This window comes from Lolium perenne, chromosome 5 (genome assembly GCF_019359855.2).
Source record: "Lolium perenne isolate Kyuss_39 chromosome 5, Kyuss_2.0, whole genome shotgun sequence".
Classification (NCBI taxonomy): domain Eukaryota; kingdom Viridiplantae; phylum Streptophyta; class Magnoliopsida; order Poales; family Poaceae; genus Lolium; species Lolium perenne.
The window spans coordinates 120564444-120580009 of NC_067248.2; the positions used below are offsets into that span (position 1 = coordinate 120564444).

At 44.0% G+C, this 15566-nt stretch overlaps 1 protein-coding gene across 1 annotated transcript; it reads left to right on the forward strand.

Annotated features, from left to right (window-relative positions):
• The first annotated feature begins 952 nt into the window (after positions 1-952).
• Positions 953-9888, forward strand: LOC127299753 (protein DETOXIFICATION 12). Its single transcript, XM_051329800.2, has 7 exons — positions 953-1392; positions 4024-4568; positions 7756-7842; positions 7929-7985; positions 8072-8310; positions 8506-8711; positions 9699-9888. The coding sequence occupies exons 1-7, from the start codon at positions 1132-1134 to the stop codon at positions 9744-9746; spliced, it is 1443 nt and encodes a 480-aa protein (XP_051185760.1). The 5' UTR covers positions 953-1131; the 3' UTR covers positions 9747-9888.
• The last annotated feature ends 5678 nt before the right edge of the window (positions 9889-15566 follow it).

A 15566-nucleotide genomic window follows, 5' to 3' on the forward strand; every position in this document is an offset into this window, starting at 1 on the left:
TATCCCTGAGCCATGGCGATCGCATAGCTGTGGGCTTCCTCCTCCGCTGCCCAAGCCTAACGGCGCTGGGCGTCCCTAGGTAGGCTCTCGAACGATGCGAGCAGAACCCGCTGGTCGTCGACGCCCTCGAAGCGTCTGGGTATGTCCTTTTCATCATCGGCGATGTCGTGGATGACGGCGTCTGCGGGTGGGGCCGCAGGCAGCCGCGCCTCCGTCAGCTCCGCCCTGGCCTCGGCGAGCTCGGCCTAGAGTTCCGCCCTAGAGTCGGTGATTTCCTCCCTACTCGCCAACAAGCGCTGACGCTCTAGCGTGCACCCTACCGCCTCCGCCTCTGCCGCCTCCCGGTCCAGCTGCTCGGCATGAAAGGCGTCGACGGCTTGCTGCTCCTCCTTCGGGTGGACTTGTCGGCACATCTGAACAACTTGATCCAACTAAGGTTGTGGTCGGTCATGGATGGATGCTAGGGTTTAGGTTGAGGTGTGTCCGTCACCCCCGCCGGTGTCCACCATATATATCCACGGCTAGGCGGGAATCGGCGTTGGCGCGCAGATCGTTTCCCGCGCACGAAACGCCGGCGAAAACGCGCCAATCTGTTGGGTACGCGCGGGAACGACTGTCGTGGCACGGGAACGGTAATCGCCAGCGGCAGGCCTAGATGGGACGTTAAACCGCCACCAACAACCTTGACGGTGTCTGTGCTAAAAAAATGTGTCCGCATCGCTGGTGATACCTCCAACATAAACGGTTGTTCCGATCCGTATGACACATGCGGATAATTTAAACGTCCAAGATGTGTTGGGCAGTTGGAGATGTCCTGATCGCAAATCTATCCCATTTGGCCATTTCCTCGTTGTCGTCGACACGCGCACGTGTCCCTGGACTCGAAGTTACAACTATCTTTGTGGTGCCGTGAACCGAAGGGGGCCTCCTCCTGACCATAAAATGGAATGAGAAAGTTCCGAGTCCGGTCCCAGCCCTACCTGCCTCGCTCGCTCACCCGTTCCTGGCGGCGGCGGCTCGTCCCCTCCATTTTCCATTCCATTTCCACGCCCACACCACACCTGGACCAAAGCCTTTGCCTGACTCCGTCCGTCCGTCCGTCCGGGAGGCGCCAGCTATCGCCAATTCGCCATGTCTTCCTCTTCCGAGGCGCCGCTGCTGCTCGCGAGGGAGAGCAGCTGTAATGAGACAACGGGGCGGCGGTGGTGGCGCGAGGCGGTGGAGGAGTCCGGCCGGCTGGTGGCGCTGGCGGCGCCCATGATCGCGGTCGCGCTGCTGCAGCTCATGATGCAGCTCATCTCCACCGTCATGGTCGGCCACCTCGGCGAGGTCGCGCTCGCCGGCGCCGCCATCGCCAACTCCCTCACCAACGTCTTCGGCTTCAGCATCCTCGTGAGCTCTCGCTACCGCCATCATTGACTTTCCACATTTTTTTTTACTTTTGCTTAATATAAAAGCGCCCGCCGGTCTGTATGCGATTGCTGCTGCTCATCGTCACTTTTTTGGGTGCGTTGTCACGGAGGCACTGTTTCTGCACAGCGAGAGAGAGAGAGAGAGTCAGAGAGGACGGGACATTCATTTTTTTGGCCGGTGTTTGTTGTTCCTCATTCATGTGCATGATTTGATCTGGGGACAGGACGACCAGCACTCCAGCAGGGGGCCGCCCGCCCTAGCATGATTTTTTTTTTGCAACCCCGATTTCTATTCGAATCCCCCTCAAACTTATATTTTTAGTGCTCCTGCCATCCCTAGTATTAGTGATTCCGCTCTATTTCATCGGCCCGGCCTTTCCTCATATAATTATCGTGCCTCCACCGCCGATTCTTAACACAGGAAAGCAGAAGAATATGTTAAATATACGCGTGTTTAAAATGAATTGAAACACACACACACAAAATGTGATGGGAGTTGATTGAGTCGCATGATAAATTGTGAAACACATGAATCTGAAAATGAGGTCATTCTGGGTTTTCAGTTTCATTCATTTTTCCCTTTAAAATGGCGCACCCAAAGGAAATTTTCCTTTGCCTCATCCCTACGAATCAAACGACTCTACAGTGACCAGATCCATAGGAATTCTGCCCATCAGGTGCTTGCAGTAATGCTCCGCCTAGCCAGTACTGGTTTACAACAGGTAGTTCATGGCCGCAAGTCAAGCACGCTTAACCCCGGTGGCATGAAAAGCCCTGTGTGTTTTCTGCTAATTTGGTATGCAAGGATCATTCACCCTTAGGTAGCACCTTTTGTTAGTGTGTGCTTTTGGCTTCAGTTTTGAACTTGAGTGCTTCCAATGTCCGTGTGTGTCACGACTCCTCACTTGATGGTGATATCTGGTAACACTAATTAAGGGGTCTTCAGGTTCACGTTTTTAATTCAAATCATTTTCTTCCTAAACACGGTGTATGTGTTTGCACTGCTTATCATAGGCTAAAGGCACACTTGAGCTTAGATTACTTTAATGTTTCCTATTCGTTTTGGTTAGATTTGGGCATCAAAAAGCATATCTGGTACAACTATACTGTCACCAGAAGATAATAAGCACTTAAGTCTCAGCCCTCATATCAAAATTTTGATGGTATAGATCAACATGGATTCCAAATATCCTGCTATTAAGTGCAAAGTGGGCTTATTTAGGGCGTATTATGGTATAGGTTGATCTGGGCCATCTTCTTTCGATCCGGTGTGAGAGATTTCTGGTTCCTATGCTCCTATTTTAATTGCGGATGTAACTTATAAGTTGGTACCTGTTTATAGATTAAACCCAATTATGGATGCTTAAGTATAATTTCATCCATCATAATAAGGAAAAACGAGAAGCTAGTAGAATGCAAATTGATAGCTGCAAAAGAGTATTATCCCAAAGTATTTTCTAACTAGTTATTACACGGACAATTATGCCATCTGACTGGAGTCCTCACATAATTATGGCCTGGTTAGTTGCTCTTGCTCACAGGATGTAAGAAATGAATGGTAGTTTCTGAAAAACTGTAGCTTCACATTATATTTATATGTTTTCACCACACTTGGTTGAATAATTTATCTTTAGTGTAATAACTTTATGTATGTAACTAGAGGTTTCATCTATGTACCATAACCAGTGTATATACACATAATTTTACATTTTACGTGAAGCTCCTTACCATCCAATAATCTTTCTACAACTACAAGTACGTACTGACAAAATAATGTGTAGCGAGGAAAAGAGTACTTCACCCACATAAAAGTTGTGTACCAATTTAAGTTTGTTATAATATTTCTTCTGCTGCTAAACTATCGAATTCTTGTTTTCTTCTGCAATATATAATATGTGCTAGTTTAATCATCCTTCATGCTTTCGAATAGTTTTATACCGCCCGACCAACATTTCCTCGTTGCCACGATTTAATAAAAAATATTCTTCTTGGTACACATGCTTACTGTACACTAGCTTGATCTTTGCAAGTATGACAGAAATTGATACTACCCTTGTGGCAAATCAACAGTGACCAGTGAGTATACATGTGGCGCTGTGTGGTAAAAATATTCAGGCTTGTCCATTGTATCAAAGTATAGGTGCCAGCTCAGTAAAAGAAATCTCTCAAAGAAAGTGTAGGTTCCAGCTCCCTCCAAAAAATAATTCCTCAAAGAAAGTATAGGTGCCGGCGCAGCAGAAATGAAATTCAGCTGTTTTTGCAGTACAGTGATTCGACCTAACTAGTCAAGATGATGTTCACATTACATGCAGTGTTATTTGGATACAAATATCTGTCCTCTTCACTATCGCAATCTTCCTGCGTTTAAGAATGTAGACCTGACATTAAATTAGAAAAATCTTGTCGTTAGTTTAAACAATGTAACCCTGATATGTTATACGTAAAAATGTACTGTTATTGTAAAAGAGCAATTGCTGCCCATGTTGCGCAGTCCATCATCTTTATTCTTGCCATTCTTTCAGCACTATCTCTGAAATTTATTCTACTTTAACTTCCATTTATTGCTGAAGAATATGTATATGATTCATTACTGATACATTTTAACTTTTAGATTGGACTGGCTAGTGGATTGGAAACTATGTGTGGGCAGGCCTATGGAGCAGAACAGTATCATAAGCTATCCTTATACACCTACAGGTCCATCATTGTACTTCTTTTTGTGAGTGTGCCCATAGCCATTCTATGGGTTCTCATTCCGGATGTTCTTCCTCTCCTAGGCCAGGAACCACAAATAGCAAGTGAGGCTGGGAAATATGCATTGTGGCTTATCCCTGGCCTAATTGCCTTCAGTGTTGCTCAATGCTTTTCAAAGTTTCTGCAGTGTCAAAGTCTAATCTTTCCTATGGTTCTCAGCTCCTTGATTACACTCTCTGTATTTATTCCTTTGTGTTGGTTCATGGTTTATAAAGTTGGGATGGGTAATGCTGGAGCTGCTTTATCCGTAAGCATCTGCGATTGGGTTGAAGTGACTGTTCTCGGTCTTTACATTAAGTTCTCACCTTCTTGTGAGAAAACGCGTGCTCCATTCTCGTGGGAAGCTTTTAGAGGGATTGGCAGTTACATGCGTTTGGCTGTACCGTCGGCTCTTATGATTTGGTAAGTAAATGACCTTTTGTATTTTCTTTAATGTTCCTATATTTTGGCCACCTAAATATCAACATATACGACAATTCTCATATGTGCTTATGCATCGGTCATTTTGTTTTACTTGTCCATGTGAACATTTATATGGTCTCCAGTACACACAATTTGGCATTACTTTTCCTAATTACATGTCAGCCAATTTATTACTATTATTATTCTAATGAACTGATTATTTCTAAAACTAATGTTATCTTTGCGACAAATCTATATATTTACGTGTATTAGTGGCCAAAGTTTTATGGAAAATTTTAAATGCGCCACAAAATTATTTTGCTAAGGGCCCCATGTGCCCGTCGTAAGATCTCGGTAAACGGTTTCTGTTTTGTATGTCTTTCTACTTATGTTTGGGTACACCTACTACTTTAATAAATTTCTAATCGTAACATCACACTACATTTATTGGTTATAAATAGATGTGGGGGACAAAATCAGTGCCTAAACCCAACATAAACATATAAACATATTGTTGGCCTTCTTCAAAAGTGTGGATTCCCCTCTCGCTTTTGGAATTGGATTGCGGCCTTGCTTGTTACCTCTTCTTCTAGGGTTCATCTCAATGGCGTGGCGGGCTCGCCTATCAAACATGGCTGCGGGTTACGTCAAGGTGACCCCCTTTTGCCCCTCCTATTCGTCCTCGCCATCGACCCCATCTCTCAAATCCTTGAGCTTGCCTCTGTCCATGGATTACTTCAAAAGATTGGAAGGCGGGGCGCCATGTTGAGGACTTCTTTGTATGCGGGTGATGCAGCTATTTTTCTTGCGCCTTTCAAGCAAGGCGTTCAAAAGCTTGCATCTATCCTTCATGGTTTCGGCGAGGTCATGGGTCTTTGCACTAACTTCCATAAGAGCTCCGCCGGCTGATACGCTGCGTGGCCATTGACCTTGATGACATCCTACATGGCATTCCGGTCCTTAGAACCTTGGTCTCCCACTTTCGGTTGGATCTCTCCGGAAGGCGGACTTCCAACCCCTCGAGGATAAAACGGCCGGGAAGATCCCCACTTGAAATGGGAAACTCGTTATGTCACTTGACAGCCCTTGTTGTTCCTACTGGCTCCATGCACAACATGAAGAAAATTGAAAGAGCTTTCTTATGGGCGGGCACCGACAATGTTTCCGGCGGCCAGTGTAAGGTTAATTGGGAAGTTGTTTGTAGACCTAAAAACCTTGGAGGCCTTGGTGTCCTTAATAGCGAGTACTTCGCTAGAGCACTTCGGTTGAGATGGCCTTGGCAAGAACGGAAAGAGCCGTCTAAGATTTGGGTGGGCCTTGGCAACCCTTGCAATGACATGGATATGGATCTCTTCTATGCCTCCACGACTATTACCTTGGGAAATGGGGAGAAGACCCCTTTTGGAAGGGGCGCCATGGCTTGATGGCTCCAAGCCTATCGTCATCGCCCCTCTCATATACAAAATCTCCACTAGGAAAAATTGGAATGCCAAGAAAGCCATGATCAATAATGGTTGGATATCTAAAATCAACATGGATGCGGAGTTCACCTTGGAGCATATCCACCAATGCATCTCTCTTTGGGTCAACTTAAGGAGGTTACCCTACAAGACGACCTTGAGTATGAGATCACTTGGAACCTCACTGAAAGTGGCCTATATTCCTCTAGATCCACCTATCGCGATCAATTCTTTGGGGCTATCTTATCCCCTATCGCCTCCTTGGTTTGGAAGATTTGGGCTCTGCCAAAAATCAAGTTCTTTGCGTGGCTTCCGCTCCAAAATAGGCTTTGGACAAATGACCAGTTGGAGAAGAGAGGTTGGCCAAATTGTGGGAATTGCCCCCATTGCAAGCGGGTGTTGGAGTCTGTTGATCATCTTCTTGTCAATTGTTGTTATACCATTAGACTTTAGGGGCTCCTTAAGGAGTGGCTTGGCCTTCAACCTCTTGGCCTCAATGTGTCCACTACCGCCTCTCTTCACTCTTGGCGGGGCACGATGACCAAGCGTAAAGACTTGGCCTCTTTTACCCTCCTGTATCTTGGGAGGTTTGGAACGAAAGAAATGCTCGGGTGCTCAAGAACAAGCACGCACCACCCTCGGTGATTTTTCATAAGATTAAGTTAGAGGCTAGGCTTTGGGTGCTTGCGGGTGACAAATGTATAAGAAGTTTGATGCCGCGAGAGTAGTGCTCTCTAAGTGGATTGTAACTAGGCTATTTGTAAAACTTCTTCTTAATTAATGGAGTAGGGCAAGGCTTTTGCCCTCTTTTCAAAAGAGAGAGAGAGAGTAAACAAAATATAAGCCAAGATTATGGCACATGGATTGTTGATTGCCGTGCATTCCTATCAACAGCCAAATCTCTATGTACATTCTAATCCCTCAAGTCCCTTTTTACTGCAATAGGGATTAGATGTTACACTTACGTTGCACTAATGCTATTGTTTGATCTCCATCCAAATCGGCTGAACATAACCTGTACGAGCATCTCCAAGTGGCTAAACCGGAGACCTGAGACTTCCACACCTCCATGTGCTGAAGTGAAGACCATGCATGGGTCCAGTCATTGGCTCAGGGTACTTGGGTCTACAAATGTACAACCAATATTTTGAGGGGAAAAACTTTGTCAATGTATTACACGCATATACATGACAGCACACCGTATATAATCCTGAAATTTTGACTATTTTTTCAAGCTGTGTACACCCATTATGTCAAACCTGACTCGGCCAATGGGTCCAGTGCTTATCTAATAGGGTAATCTGCAGGAAATTCGGAAACCTTTTGTTATTGAACACAATATCGTAAACAGTACTGTAAACAATGATGTTTTCCTCGGGTTTAAATCTGATCTAGTTTATCAAAGAACTCTGCTGTGTGTTAGACCTGTCAAACCAAAGAATTAAATCATATTTAATGTGAAGGAAGGAGTTGTTTTGGCGATTTGGTATGAACATAGTACATATTATTTTGCATTACCACTGGGCATATGCTTTTCTTCCTTCTTATAACGAAGTAGATATGCTATATACATCTATTTCTTTAGGTAAAGAAATTCCTGAGTTATTCTGAATAGTAATCTTAACCTAAGTTCTTGCCTTTTTTTCTGTGAGAATGTTAACTCGATTAAGCTTCCAATTTTGTATCCTTGCCCCTCTCGATATTAACATAACATTTCTTGACCACAGCCTTGAGTGGTGGTCTTACGAGCTGCTTGTTCTGCTTTCTGGGATCTTACCAAATCCAGCACTTGAAACTTCTGTTCTTTCTATATGGTATGTATTAATTAGTAGCACTTCTAAATACAGTATCCTTTCATGATGCGCTATGGCGTTTACCAAAATAATGTCCCTTTCAACAGCATATCTACAGTGGTACTGTTGTACAATCTTCCTTATGGTATTGGAACAGCTGCAAGGTAGGCTTAGTACATTCGTTGTTATCCTCAGTTATATCTGTTTCTAACGAATTTAACAACCTAACTATGTTGAATCCATGTCCCAGTGTGCGCGTCTCAAATGAACTAGGTGCTGGCAACCCAAAAGGTGCTCGCTTGGTGGTAGGTGTTGCATTGTCTATGGTAGCTTGCTCAGCAGTATTGGTGAGCACAGCTCTTCTAGCATTGCGCCACTTCATTGGAATTGCATTCAGCAACGAGGAGGAGGTTATAAACTACGTCACCAGAATGGTACCTGTACTCTCCATTTCAGTAATTACAGACAGCCTGCAGGGAGTCCTTTCAGGTACCCATGTCTTTGGCACAAGTATTTTCAGTAAGCATCATAAATCAAACTAGATGAAGTGCTCGATCGGAAATTGTGCACTTGACTGCTTGTCATGTATTCTTCTAATTGCTGACCCAATTGAAATTGTGTGCTTCTACTATATTGATGTTGTTTGTAGTTCTAGCATCTTACTTAATGCTTCCACTGTATCAGGTGTTGCTCGGGGTGGTGGGTGGCAGCATTTAGGCGCGTATGTTAACCTGGGAGCGTTCTATCTTATCGGGATCCCTGTTGCACTCTTTTTTGGTTTCACAATGCAACTAAGAGGAATGGGATTTTGGTTTGGCATGATAGCTGGTGGAGCCACACAGGTCATTCTCCTATCTGTGATAACTGCTACTACAAAGTGGGACAAGATGGTACGTTCTTTCTCCATTCTTAAGCCCGACTCTTGTTCATTGGTAATGCTAATGCTTCTCCTTCTTCTGAATGGTTCATTGCTATAACTGACGCTTCCTCTACCTAAACCCTCAGCACTAAAACCTTGAGATCATAATAACTAAAATAAATATTTGCATGCTGTGGGAAATCACGTGTGTGTCCAGGTTCATTGATACGTTAGGGTGTTTGATTTTCTCGGACAACTGTTTATTTTAACTTCTGTTAACTCTGGTGGAACGTCCTCTGTATCTTCCTGCCTGCGTTGTTGTTAGACGCAGAGGCCGCTGCAGTTCAGCGGAGGTTGGCGGGGCAGGCCGAGGAAGACCTCCACGGGTGACGTTAAGTCAGGGTGAGTCTATGGGTTCACGGGTGGGGAGGAGGATTTACTTGTGCCCTCAGATGAAAGGAACGTGCTACCAGCGGTGAGCGAGGGGGGAGCCAGCAGGGAAGACACTCGTCGGAGGGTGCTGAATGGCAGGGAAACCCGGGAGGCACTGGAGTTAGGAGGCAGGAGGAGGTTGAGGGTTGATGACTTGAGGTGGAGCAGAGGGAGTAGGGAGAAATGGTGGGGAAAGTGAAGTTGGCTGTGGGAGCGATCAGAGACAAGTTGAAACGGCAGCGGCTAAGACGTTGTGGTCCGCTGCAAGTGTGAACTTTTTTACAAACTGGATACAGAGGATGAGATATCACCACAAATTACTCAACCACCAGACGGTACAGAAAACTTATTGGTTGTGTATATCCTTGGAGTGACCATTGTTATGCAAAAGAACCACGCGCGTTCCCGATCATACTTTTTTTTTATCTTGTCTCTTGTAACCGTATATAAGGATTCATCATCAGTAGTTCAGTACACAGTACAGAATAACACAGCTCATGTCATTATCTATGTTTTGTTTCCCAAACATACTCACCTGATGTCACAGATATGATATATAAATAACTAATATTGTGTCTATTTGCAGGCTGACGCGGCTAAGGAGAGAGTATTTGAGGAAAGGCTCCCAACATAATAATCCTTGAAGAACTGCAATGTCAAAATTTTGGAAGGATAAAATTAATAAGATTCTAGAATTTTAACTAGTAGGGTGACATTCTTATTTGTACGGAGGTATTTTGCTATATTTTGGAACGGAGGTAATATTTGATTTTTTTTTATAAAAGTCAAAAATTCTTTGGCATTTCAATAAGGTTACCATAGCTTTCTAAAACGGAGCTTCTATAAGATAAGAATAGTCTCTCTCGTGTAGGTTGATTATTTAAATGTATATGGTTGGTAGTCATACTAAGGCTTATATTTTGGAACGGAGCTTAATTAATTATATAATCATAGTATAAGATAGGAATAAAGTCTCTTGTAGGTTGTTTATTTAAATGTATATTGACGGTTGGTAGTCATACTACCGTCTCCCAACATGTACATATATGAGTCGAAGGGACCCTGCAGGTTGCACCAAGACCAATAAAATGGTAGTATCTAGGTTTAGGAGAGAAATATTGATGGACAAAGAAGTCGATTAAAGATACTTACTTGGCTACTTGTACATGCCTAGGAGAGTTGTTCTTCTACACCAACTTGAAATCCACTCGGAGGGAAGGAGTCGCTACCAATCCATGACTATAAAGGACATACCCCATAGGAGGTCCAAGTCCTTATATCCCACTTATGTGGTCCTTGTGGTCCTTCATGCAAAGCAATGTCCTAGAGTGTGTAACGTTGTTTTTACTACTAACTAGCAAACTGTAAAGTGCTGAAAATAAATAAAGAAAGTAAACTATTGCAAGTGAAGTAAAGACTAAAGGTAAAAGCAAGTAAAGTAAAAGGAAGTAACTTAAGGGAGAAATTGTTTAAGCGAATTGTTATTTTATTTGTTTGGTTGTCACAATTAGTGAAGCAAATGGTTTCCATTTGACTTCATTTTCATGGTTATTCGTGGGAATTTTTTAAAACAGTTTTGAAGGGACAAATTTCAAGAAACTCCAAATCTTGTCATAACGAAGGGATTTTCTTCCATATTCATGTATTTCCTACACATCAAAGTGTAAAACAATAAATTGTGCAGAGTCTCAACAAATATAATAAAGTTGCTAAATAATAAGAATTTTAAAACAATAAACTACAATATTCATGTATGCATTTTACATGCATCACCGCGCCGCCAGGCCATCATCCGCCGCTCCTATAGCACGACACCTCGCGGCCCGTGCGACCCGGGCGACGTCGCCCCTCCGTGCAAAGGCACTTCGTCTGGGTGCGCCACACAGCCCACCTCCTTTGGCGGTTGGGCGCCGCCGCTAGGCTAGGGAGGGAGGGCAACAACACTTGCTTTTAGGGTTTGGTGGTAGCCTCCGTAGTCGTCCGTGCGAGCGACCCATGAGGCAAGTCTCTCATCTGTAAGAATAGAATTTTACCAAAGGTTATTTCAAACTTTCAACACTCAGCTTGATGCTTGATGAGCTAGTCTCAATTATCAGGTTGGGTGAAAATTCAATCACTTTAACAAGTCCTATCAAAAACTTTTAAATTCCCCCCAAAAGTTACATATATAAATTCAATGTACACATCTATTTTCCTTTTATTTGTAGCCTCTAAACTTTAGATGTTACATGTGTCAAGAATTTGCATCCATTTTTCGGCGGAGATGTGTAGCAGATGATTAACATGTCTCCATTTTTTGGATGAGAGCAACGACCAAAACTATCATGATCCAAGGGCTCAAGCGCAACAGGCCGGTGCGTGGGAGAAGGTGGAGATAACTGAAGTTGTACATTGTTGTCGGTGTGTGTTAATTGAATGCTAAGTGAACTTTACTTCATGCTAAGTTGCTAACTATTCTGAAATCATTTACAATCTTGATGTGCTGCTGCATTTTCCACTTTGATGAAGAGTGGAGGTAGTCAATTTTTAGGGAGGAAGCGGCGCTGCTTGAAAATCTGGTAGAACCTGGCGAAATCAATAACCGCATTGCGCTCACCTGCGTGTGCAACCTGCGTCTCGCCGGTCCTCGCTACCGCCGTATCGGCGACTCGGCGTGCACGCTACTCTCCGCATGAACATGTACCTCAACAGGATGACGGAACTGTATCCTCAATCATGGGGAGCACCTCACTCAATGGTGCGGTCGTAGGATGAGGTATAAAAGGGTGGTTTCAAGAGCAGAGGACTCCTAGAGCATATCCAGCCGCGTCGTCCAAAGCGTCCCCTAAAGGAATTTGGGGCGTACCGGACGAAAAAACATTCTCAGCCGCGTGCCCAAAGCCTCTTTTTATCTGACGCCGCCCGAGTCGGGCGTCCCGAGCCTATCCTAGCTACACAGGGGACGCTCCAAACGCCGGACACAACGAAAAGTGAGGCGAGTAGTGGCGGGACCGACGCGTCAGCGGCACATTGAAGTTTAACCTAACCGTCGCCTACATCGCGATGGAAGTTATTGGCGCGCAGTAACGGTGCAGTTCTCGCAGAGGCGCAACGAAGAGTCTCGTCGCGCCTAGCTCTGCGTGTTAGTGTTAATGAGCGCCACCGCTCCCCCGCCTCCCTCCGGCTATAAAAAAGGTCGCTCTCTCATCGTCCCTCACACAGAAACCCTAGCGCCTCTCTCCCCAACCCTAGCCGCCACCATCTCAAGAGTCGATGCCATGTCTGGTAGAGGCGTAGGACGTCCTCGCGGCTGTGGTCGTGGTCGTGGCCGCGGTAGAGCTGCACGCTCGCCGTCGCCTACGACACCGTCGCCTTCATCGTCGAACATGCAGGAGCAGGAGCGGCAAGTGTTGTTCGAGCTCGTCGTTGTCCTCAAGGGCGACCCACTCGGCATTCAGAGGCAGCAAGACAAGTTCGCCGACTTCGTCGCCGGCAACGAGCTGTCCTCGTTGCATCTGCGGGAGGCTGCCTACGGCTGCTGCCGGTAGATTGTGGACGTGATCTTCGACGCGCACGGCAAAATGTACCTCCACATTGGCTGGGAGAAGTTCACGCACTACTACCACCTCGAAGTCGGCTCCGTGATCACGTTCTCCTACCTTGGCGAGCGGGACATGAGCGTCAAGGTGTTCAACGAGACGCGCTGCCGCCGGCACTACCATGACGACAACGATGAGGAGGACGATGACTGAGTGTTGTTTCTTCGCAACGAAAATAGGCACGAAGGTTTCTGGTTGTTCTTCCTCGAAAGAACCAACAGGGGTACCGTCAACAGCTGGATTTTCCAGTTTGGGTGACAGGGAGTGCCTGAGAGTGTTCTTTCTTGGTAGCGAACTCGCGAAATCTGCGATGACAACACTAGTTAGGTTTCGTTATTTTACAATGTTTTAAATTTGTGTAAATTTGTGTAAGCCATGGTTTAAACTATGTATTAGTTTGTGGAAACCATGTTCCAAACTATGTCTTAGTTTGTGTAAACCATGTTCTGAATTATGTATTAGTTTGTGGAATATTTCTTCTCTCTATTGAAATAAAAATGCAAAAAAATATAAAAAAGAGTATTTGAACACTGGTGGAGCTTCCTTAGGGCCAAACTGGGCCATGGCCCGCCCAGATATTTCGTAAAAAAAATTCATGTATATGTATACTGGCCCAGTCCACGAGCACCTGACCCCAACTCGTTCACGGCGACTGTGGTGACCCAGCGTACCACTACATGGTGTAGTACACAAGTTGTTGACATAACACAAGTTTGAAACACCGTTCCACTCATATTACATCTCTCAGATTGGTACAACAGAAACATATGCGAGTCCAAGGTATGTCTATAGAAGGATACACAAACTGTTTACAGAAGATCAACACAAACTCCTACTTTACAGTGAGGTAAAACTTCAAATAAAACTCCAGAAGAACGACTTGTAATCTAACTTATTGCTAAATCAAGCTTAAGAGCTACTTGGCTTGCTATAGAATTCTAGCTACTTAGGTGCTAGGATTAGGGAAATGTTTCCTTCTATTACTAGTCTAGGTTTCCACTCTAACCGATGCAGAAGTTGACTCAATTGACTTCTTTGATTGTATTCTTCATCTTGTTGCAGTTGACTTCTTTGTCTTCGAGTTCCACGGTAGTTCCTCCTCCGGTGACTCCATAGCTAAGCAGGGGATTTAAGAGTGGGATGAGTACGAGCGTACTCACCAAGTTCATATAAGGAAATAGGTGTATCATGCACTAGCTACAGCCATAGACCAGAAAGTCATAGGCGAATGCAAGTTTTCATAAACATTTCTTCAAAAGGTTTATTTTATTCTGAAAACTATGCCCGTCAGTCTTCACAGGTTGAACAGAACTTCGTGGAGTTCCTTTCCTGCTGCGTTCGCAGTTCCCTTCCCGGAACAGGGAGTGACAGTCACAATTCAATACACTCTGCTGAGGTACGTTACTTTTCCCATAAGAGAACTTATCCTTGATACCAACAGGGTGATCTTTCCCGTCCACACTTCCTTGGTGTGGGGCCAAGTGTAAGGTCCAAGCCAATCACTGCCTTCTCCGCGACCCTGCAAACCCACCCTTTTGTCCATCCGTACACCCCCGGTAGACATCTCCCGATCATACGGCTTTACCCCCGGTGTACTACGGACAATCCTTCATAGACAGTAGAGCCTCTCATCCACACGGATGGGGATTATAAAGGATTTCCCAATCTACTGCAGTGTTATCTCCAACATCCAGCCAGGCTCTATCAAGTCCGTTGGCGTGCAGGAGGGAAAAGATACAGCTGACTTCCCCAGAGCCATTATAGATCTTATGGTTAACGCGATATGTACGGCGCTAGAATCACTGGACGGCATTGGTACTTAATCCTAGGTTAATAAACCCATGCAATGGAACCTCCACCATATCAACACATACCATGGTTCCATTGCCCACCACATAGTCATATTCGTAATTGTAAAATAATATTTTGCTTTTCAATGCATGAGTGATAATTATAGTACTTTGCATATAGTTTGATAAAAATAATCAAATGACATGAGCAAGCGATGAACTTGCCTTTCTTGACTGCAAGATTATGCAAGCAAAAGCTTTGATATGTGATAACTCCAAATTCCGAAATACCATCATTGTCTGGTAATGACAATGTTTAAATAACTGGCAAAGATGCTATAATGCATAGTATGAGATGCAATCATCCCGAGTGTAACTTAATCCCGATGATTTAGGATTGGTTGAGTTGTAAAGATTTCTTTAGGGTTTGTTGCACTTTTAGGATGGTTCTCAAACAAGGTTTTTATTAGGGTTTGGTTATATTATAGCATAGAAAGTGATATGATGCATCATAACAATCATACACATAAAGAATAGTAGTGGAACAATATGTAAAGAACAGTTATCAATTTTAAGTTCTATGATGCATGGTTGATGATTATACGTATTATACTTCAAAAGAATAACTTTTGATGATCATGTTGATTAAGAACTAATAAGTATTACAAATAAGAACTATGGCTTCTATGGTTTGATTAACATTTGTACTTTAAAAGAATAACTTTTGAAGAATAGATTAAATAAGAACAAGAACTACTACGAATAGGAGCTATGGGCTCATAGGGTTTACTATTGGATTCATTTAGTGCTCTAATATGGACTAGTTGAGTTCTTAAGTATAATAGGTCTGTATGTAGCAAATTTAGACAGGTTTGTTACTATGGTTGATAATAGGTATTCTATCAAGGGATGGTTATCACAATGGTTTCATAAGTTAGCTATTAGGTTTACTATGGTTTCACATTTGCTTCACTAAGTAACTTCTAATGGTTCCTAAGCTAAGTGGCTTATTACCTCCTAGGTAGGGTTTAGTTGAATTGGAGCATATAATATGCATTACTACACAAGATTGGTATTAGGGTTCAT

Coding starts and splice junctions, on each gene's coding strand:
- LOC127299753 (XM_051329800.2), top strand. CDS start 1,132: ATGTCTTCCTCTTCCGAGGCGCCGCTGCTGCTCGCGAGGGAGAGCAGC. Junction 1,393..4,023: donor TCTTCGGCTTCAGCATCCTC/GTGAGCTCTCGC, acceptor TTTAACTTTTAG/ATTGGACTGGCTAGTGGATT. Junction 7,986..8,071: donor GGTATTGGAACAGCTGCAAG/GTAGGCTTAGTA, acceptor TCCATGTCCCAG/TGTGCGCGTCTCAAATGAAC.